This window comes from Drosophila eugracilis, unplaced genomic scaffold (genome assembly GCF_018153835.1).
Source record: "Drosophila eugracilis isolate 14026-0451.02 unplaced genomic scaffold, ASM1815383v1 contig_2152, whole genome shotgun sequence".
Taxonomy (NCBI): domain Eukaryota; kingdom Metazoa; phylum Arthropoda; class Insecta; order Diptera; family Drosophilidae; genus Drosophila; species Drosophila eugracilis.
This window is the reverse complement of record NW_024573036.1, coordinates 574,823-582,451: the sequence shown is the minus strand read 5'-3', so window position 1 is coordinate 582,451 and position 7,629 is coordinate 574,823. Positions and strand designations below refer to the sequence as shown.

At 43.6% G+C, this 7,629-nt stretch overlaps 3 protein-coding genes across 3 annotated transcripts; 1 reads left to right on the top strand and 2 right to left on the bottom strand.

Annotated features, from left to right (window-relative positions):
* The first annotated feature begins 14 nt into the window (after positions 1–14).
* LOC108111240 (glucose-6-phosphatase 2) lies at positions 15–1,496 on the top strand. The gene is made up of 5 exons (XM_017220642.2): positions 15–206; positions 265–429; positions 492–990; positions 1,048–1,166; positions 1,229–1,496. The coding sequence occupies exons 1-5, from the start codon at positions 112–114 to the stop codon at positions 1,410–1,412; spliced, it is 1,062 nt and encodes a 353-aa protein (XP_017076131.1). The 5' UTR covers positions 15–111; the 3' UTR covers positions 1,413–1,496.
* Positions 1,497–1,554: 58 nt separating this feature from the next.
* Positions 1,555–3,451, bottom strand: LOC108111239 (pyruvate kinase). Its single transcript, XM_017220641.2, is given in 3 exon segments — positions 1,555–1,679; positions 1,756–2,992; positions 2,994–3,451. Coding segments are annotated over 3 exon segments (1,668 nt in total). The 5' UTR covers positions 3,399–3,451; the 3' UTR covers positions 1,555–1,653.
* Positions 3,452–3,818: 367 nt separating this feature from the next.
* Positions 3,819–7,131, bottom strand: LOC108111132 (growth/differentiation factor 8). Its single transcript, XM_017220497.2, is given in 5 exon segments — positions 3,819–4,386; positions 4,525–4,904; positions 5,411–5,686; positions 5,824–6,529; positions 6,531–7,131. Coding segments are annotated over 5 exon segments (1,734 nt in total). The 5' UTR covers positions 6,741–7,131; the 3' UTR covers positions 3,819–4,224.
* Positions 7,132–7,629: the final 498 nt, after the last annotated feature.

Sequence of the window (7,629 nt, the reverse complement as noted above, 5' to 3'; positions counted from 1 at the left end):
GCTGATTAAGGATGTTTACTAGCAAACAAGCAACCCGTTATAAAAATTTCTCAAAGCGAGTTAGCCGAAAACGAAAATAACTCAAGTTGAAAAAATATACATTTAGGAGTAATGGAGGTTATTCATCGCATGATAGACTTCGCATCGAGAACGTACACCGTAACGCTTAATCGGGAGCTGTTCATTAACGAATGGGCCCAAGAACGGTTTGAATTGGCCTATTTTTAACATTTTTGGCATTGTGAATTTAAAATCCATTTACAGCTTATCTTTCGGTGAGCCCCTGTGGAATTTTCTTAGCGTTCAAGTGGAGCCAAGCAACCTATTTAACTTTTTCATCCCGCTATGTGGTATCTTCAGTCAGGAGATTGTCATGCACCTATGGCCAGCGGTTGTTCTAGTCAGTACACTGAACTCCTTTGAAAAGTGGTAAGAATATAGTTATTAAAAATCTCTCGTAAATTTAAATTAAGTTCAAAACATTAAAACAGGATTTTTCCGGAGAGTAGGCCACTGTGGTTTATGAGGGAGCAGTTTGCCGATACAAAAGCAAGCGTGAAGCCGACAGTGGCCTTGATGAATAATCCAATCAGCTACGAGACGAGCGGGGGCCTGCCCTGCTCCCATTCGATGGCCTTTACGGTGTTCGTTCTTATCCTTTCCTCGTTCTTTTTTGTCCGCTGCTGGGATCGGTTCACCGCCTGGCGTTCACCCGTTTATCGTTGCCTGATGTATCCGCTGATCTCTGGCTTGGTGGTCTGCATGTGGCTGAGTCGCCTCTACCATGCCACAGAGTTTCTCCACCAATGCATCCTGGGTAGCTATTTTGGGATCAGGGCTCTCAATACCTTCGAGAACAACGTCAAGTATTTGTACTCCCGAACACGGGGCTATGCGGTTTCTGCTGTGTGCTTCTTGGGAGGATTGGCGGTTGCGGTTTATTTTGTAAAACTACATCTCGATATGGATCCCCATTGGTCTGTGCGGCAGGTGAGAGTCGTAGTTTTATCAAAGCTATATAAGTTAGATATATGTATATTTTTATAGGGCTTTAAATGGTGCCAGGAGCCCACTTTAATGCGTCATGAATTGAGTCCGATATTTGCACTTGTTAGGGATCTGGGTAATCTTATGGGACTGGCACTTGCATCGCCCTTATATAAGCTGTAAGTCGTTTTCTTGATAATTTTTATATTCTAATCCACATACTTTATAACTTCTATAAAAGGAATATGAAAGAATCAACATTTTTGCGCCGTTGCAAAATCCTGGGACTTTTGGAGTTTGTTAATTACGGATTACGGCTTGCCACTCCAAAAAATCACGGTCGATTTGTATTCTTGGCCTATGAGTTTTCAAGAAACGTTTTGCACTCCTGCGTTCTATTAAAGTTCGTTACCGCTTTTTACTAGAAGAAAATAAATCTTACGAACTTTTGTACAGACTAAAACTAAGGCAGGTTGTTAGAACTAAATAAAATCAAAGCAATATTGCTACAAAAATATTGTTTTCAATTTTTTAAGCTTTAACAAAAAATGTGCTCATATGTTAAGCTATTAGAGTAGACTACACAATTTTAATTTTATTAAAAAAAAACCCAAATATTTTTTTGAAAAATGGATATACAAACACCATATCTTCCAAAAGAAATGATCACTTATCCCGTCCAGTATTCTTTTCTGTAATAAGAACAAAACGGGTAAAAACAAATTATTTGGAGGACCACAATTTTTAAAATTTTCATTCAGTGCCTACCTTCTTGTTCTCGGTTTGCCATCTGCAGGTTTGAGATCTTGCGGGATCGCCTCCTATCCGATCGGAATAGGCAGTCTACCTGATCCGCTTCGAAAAATGCGTAAACCACACGCACATTGTTGGTGAACCCGCCGCCATCCTTCCAGGCACTCAAGATCACAATGGGATCACCGTCTTCGATTATGTTCCACTTTTTTGCGGAGGTCAGGGCAAATTGTACACGGGCATCGACATCAGTGGCGTAATCCGAACTCGGTTCTGACGTGTAGAGGACCGGCAGGACACCGCGATGCATGTAGACCCAACGGGAGGTCCGTTCACAACGCGTGATTGCCAGGATCGGACAGCGTGGCCGAAACTTGCTGACAAGTGTTGCTGAACGTCCCGAGGTGGTTAGGACTATTATTAGGGTGGCGTTGGTCCGCTTGGCCGTCTCCACCGCAGAAATTGCCAGAGAGTGGGCCGCGTCCAGCTCGCCACGCACCTCGCTAACCAAATCGGAGAAAAGGTCCCTAAACCATAGAACCTTCTCGGCCTCTCGGCACAAGACATCACAAGTGGCAACCGTGTCCTTGGGAAACGACCCAATGGCCACTTCAGAGGACAGCATGATGCAGTCCGCTCCGTCGATGATCGCGTTGGCCAGATCGAAACACTCAGCTCGCGTGGGATGTTGGAGGTTGCGCATGGACTCCAGAATGTGCGATGCTACTATAACCGGCTTGCCCGCCTTATTACACTGGCCCAGGATGCTCTTCTGGGTGATGAAGAGCTTCTCGATGGGTATTTGAGTGCCTAGATCTGCACGGGAAAGAAGCAGTCCGTCCGCCGCCCGCATTATTTCCATAAAGCGACTCAGCGCGATCTTGCTGTCCATCTTGGCGATGATCTTGATATGCTTGCCCTTCTCACCGAGCACCGCGCGCAGCTCCTTGACGTTCTTAGCACTGCGGACCGCCGAAGCGAAGAGGAAGTCTACATTCAGCTTTATGCTGAATTGTATGTCGAACATGTCCTTCTCGGACACGGCCGGTAGATCTATCTCGATCTCCGGAAGGATCACGTTGCAGTTGTTGTTCAGCTGACCGCCTTGGATGACCTCACATAAAAGCCCATCCACGCCCACCTCCATGATATTAAGCAGGAGCCTACCGTCGTCAATGAACAGGCGATCGCCGGGCTTCGTCAAGTTAATAATGTTTGGATAGTCTACATAGACCGCTTCCTTGTTGCCCTTTGTCGTAAAGATCCCGATTAATCGAGAGCCGCAGATTTTCACCGGCTCGCAGGAAAACGTCACCATCCAACAGGCCAGTTCGGATCTGCGGCCCACGCGTGTCAGCCGCAATGGCAACCGTTCGAATCTGACCCGTCTCCTTGAGAATCCTCTCCAGCGCCTCATGAATCAGCTCGATAGTTTTCGAGTGCATCTCATGCGATTCGTGGGAAAAATTTAGACGAAATATATTAACCCCTCTCTTAATCATGGCGTATATGGTGTCCACGTTCCGGGAACTTGTGGATATTGTAGCTATTAAGGAAACCAGGCGTTGATGTGAGGCCTGCTGGCCAAGTTCTAGCTCGCAGATATGGTCCAACTGTGTGGAGCCCTCCTTGAGTACAGATTTCGCGGACAACGACATAATTGTCTTAAAAATATAGTTAAGAAAGAAACTTAAAATTTTGCCTAACTGCCAGTAATACGACACTCTGTGACGTTTTACGAAATGTGTTATGCCTCTTTGTAGCTGGAGAAACGCTACGATTAGAATTGAATGGGCGTGAACTAAATTTTTTAAGGCTTTTGCAGTTCCAAAGCAGTGGCCGCAAAACTGTATGAGGCCAGCATCCAAAAAGTATGCTACAATTTAATCTTTTAATGGTGAAATATAATTACATACAAAAGTTTGGGGAATAATAATGAAACCAATAGCATTTTCGGTGATTGGGCTAAAAATACATTAATTAATGGGTCGACTTATTATTTAAGTTTAACAAAGGACTTTTGCGACCCACCAATATTTATTTTTCTAAAAAATCGATTTCTCAATAAAAAAACCAAATTTGATTTGTCTTTCAATATTTTATTTTCCTCTTTTCTTTACGATTTTCTCGCTAACTCAATATACGCTACTTAAACAATGAAAATAATTACATTACATATTTAAAGATAGCACTTAGTAACGCTATTAAATTAAGTGAAGCTATTTGCTAACTACCTACATACTTCGAGTGCTTAAGTACATTGACTTTAGCTTTAAACTACAACTAGTGGCAGCACATGCACTACAAATAATTACGATTAAGTAATAATAACGATAATGTAAATGCTTTGCAAATGAATTTAAATTAATTGAAGAGAAATGTAGTTGAATGCTAACTAAAATGGAACGAGTCTACGACTAATTTGTCCGATATGTAATTGTAAATTGGCTGTTAACGGTGGCCGCCTAGGGGCACCGACTATCTCTATCTGCAGCCACATGACTCCACCACCATGTTGGGCAGCGTCTTCACCGTGGCCGACGTTCTCGAGTCCATTACGACCAGCTGCAGCGAGGAATACTGTTTGGCGGTGCAGCAGGGCACCAACTCCAGCGATTTGTTTGCACCGCTTGTGGAGAGAATTTTCTGTAAGAAAAAGAATACGAAGTCTCTTAGTGTTTTGTTTAATATTGTCTCAAAAATCTCAAAATCTCAGACATTTTTCTTACTTAATTTTTAAGAAAATCGAAACCTTTTTTGGAGAAATTTAGCCAGGACACTTACCATTATGGAGCTGTGGTGGGAGGCCGCTTGCGTAACACTCGCCACCGAGCTGCAGGATCCGCGGCAGAAGTAGGCGTTATAGCCCTCTGGCTTCAAGATCCAGTTGCTCCATCCGATGTCCCTGAACGATATGTAAAGGTGCTCGCGACAACACTCTGTCATTCCGCTGGAGCAGTTGATGCTGCGCTTTTGACGGCTTTTCCGGCGGCGATTCTGCATATCGATCATGATGAACGGCCGGTAGTCTTTGTCCACAGAGATAATCTCCTCCATGTCGCTAACATCGCAGCCACCGCAGGTGATTTGGATAAGGTGACTTAGCTCATGACCGCTCATCCAATGCTTGATGGGCCACTCAATGTCGATTTTCATCCATTCATCTGAAGATATTCAGAAAGAAGAGAAGTTTGTTAGGGATTCAATAAAGTTCTGATGAAAACAGACGAAACATTATTTTTAGAGAATCATAATATTTGTAAAGCCACTTTCTTATCATCTAACTGACCCCGGGAACTCCCAATTTCGCGGGGTGTAAGAGACGAGCTCGTTTTTTGGCCAAAGTTCAGTTTTTGCACCCACGAAAAATATTTCAGCAAGTTATTCACCCACATGAAAATAAAAATCACGAATCTGAGCAATGATCTGTCTAATTGAAAACACAAACATGATGATGGAGCGGGCAGTGGTTGTCAACGTTGCTACTTATCGGCGTTCTGTATAATTTGAATAATACCCATCTAGTATAGACATGTCACTGAATTTGATTTCTCTCCCGGGGGTATTGGGGGTCAGTTTTGGCCGGAACGGCTGCCGACCAAAGGTCCAAACGTGTGCGATTCTTTTCTTTGGGTAATGATTATGTTCTAGGGGTTGAATATATACTAACCTTGCACATTCACCGACTGGATGGCTATGGTCTTGGTCGCCGTCAAATACTTGGAGTCCTTCTGGGGATCCACCTCCACCTCGGAAACGACGATCGTCTGCTGGGAACTGGTGCTGTTCAGTGAGGCTTCATCAGTGCGGTTCTGTTTGTTCTTGAAGAGCCACAGGACAGCGGTGCTCACATCAAAGCCCTCGGCATCAGCATCGTCGATCTTGAAGCTAAAGCACATGGACGGGTTGGATTTCCCACCTCCCACGCGATTGCACTCAACCTCTTCTGTTAAGATAAGAAAAAATAATAAAAATTTAGTTAGCTTTAACTCTAAGATTGGATTCTTCTTTAAACTTTTTTTAATTTATTTAAGAAAATTAATTTATTTAGTCAAAATAATAAGTTGCTAATGAACTGCTTACCTCTATTCAGCAGAATGAACTTTTTGCTAGTCCGAGCATAGTAATCGTCTAGCTCCTTGTTCTTGGTGCTGTCGTCCGGATGGGAGAGTGTCATCCCGTCGAAGATGGGCTTAGGCAGCTCCACAGCCGATACCTTGGGACTCTCCTTGAGACGCAGCTTCTCCAGGATCTGTTGCTTGACAAACTCGATGCGCAAATGGGTTAGCTGCTCCTCGGAGATATGCTCAACTTGACGGTTGCTCTCACACTTGGGACATCCTCCGCCGCTGGACTTCACAGAAATAGTAATGTTCCTCTCTCCCAGCTCAGGCTCAGGCTCTATGGGAGCCTCGGGTGCCAAGTCCAGATCGAGATCCTTCTCTTGATTTTTCTGCTCCTCTGCCATCAGTTCATTTCGCACAAAGTCCAGAGGAGAGAGGCCTTCGAGCTGATCATCGAACTGATCATCGGCGCTATAGGATGAATCCTCGGGGGCATCTCCGAACATGACAGGGTGTTCTTTCTCTTCCTGCTCCATCAGGTGCTGCCATAGGCGGGGGACTTTAAGCTGTTCCGGATTGGAACCAGGATGATTGTAGCTAAGCTCCTGCCGCCGAAACTGTTCCCTTTTTTCCATGACGTGGCGCCTCAGACGGGCGTAGTATTCCTGCTTAGTTATCGGCGCATCGTCCTCCTCACTGGTTGGATCTGGTTCCATGTGCTTAAGCCTGGCGGGATCGCTGTTGACGGATGTGGTGCTGTTGCTGTAACTGTTGCGAGGTGTGCTGTACGTGAGGATGCGGCTGGTGCTTGGGATCAGGACGCAATATGTCGCCTCGAGAACTGGGATGGGATCGTGCATGCAGGCGATTGTACACATTCTTATTCTCCAGGGCCAGGCACACCAGCAGCATCAGGACTATAAAGTATTTGGCCATTTTCGTATGATTGTGATTTACTTCCTTTTAAAATTTTGGGATTTATTCAATACAGTGTTGATCTCCTTTGGTTTCACTCTTGATTTATCGGCTGGGGCTGATTGCTATCTATTTGGCAGCATTAAAACATCAATTGTTTTGGCTTTTAGGTTTACAAAACTCATAGAATTGCAGCGGTATTCACTTATTGTTGCCGTTTTAGAGCCTTGTTCAAGCACTTTTGAAACGTTTTTCGTTTTTTTAGTTATTGCCAACGATTTATACGCTTGGATAAAACATGATAAGCTGTTTTGAGTTTCAGTTTGGTCTGCAAGTAAAAAGAAAGGGGGAAATTTCACTTTAAGATTTTTTAAGATTCTGAAAGTTTTTTGTCAATTAAACTAAAAAATTATAAACTTAATCTTTTAACGAAATGATTTAAAATTTATTTTCATAATTATTTTCATGAAATTCTTCAACGAGTTAGCTCTTCGAGTGTCTTGCCCCAATTAAAATGCAATTTAATATGCCAGCGAGGCAGGTGCACTTATCACTCACTAAGCCAGAAGTCTCGCTTAATATTTCATCGAATTGCATCATTTATTTTATTTTTAATATTAAATGCGAAACGACAAGGTGGCAAAGCTCAATTTTTTGACATTAATTCCGGGAGGATTTAGTTTTGCCAAGTTTTCATTTCACATTATCACTTCCACCGAGCTAAAGGCCAAATGCTAATGGCTTATCTGGCTAGGACTCGAATCGAAAGCGTAGTTGCGCAGAGTGGCTGATAAGCAGGTGCAATTAGATGGCAATTAGGTGGACCCCACACGTACCGTGAGCACACTCCGATTTATTATATTGGAATTCGATGACTTGGCACTCAATCTGCCGGGGGTTGAGGCAGTAA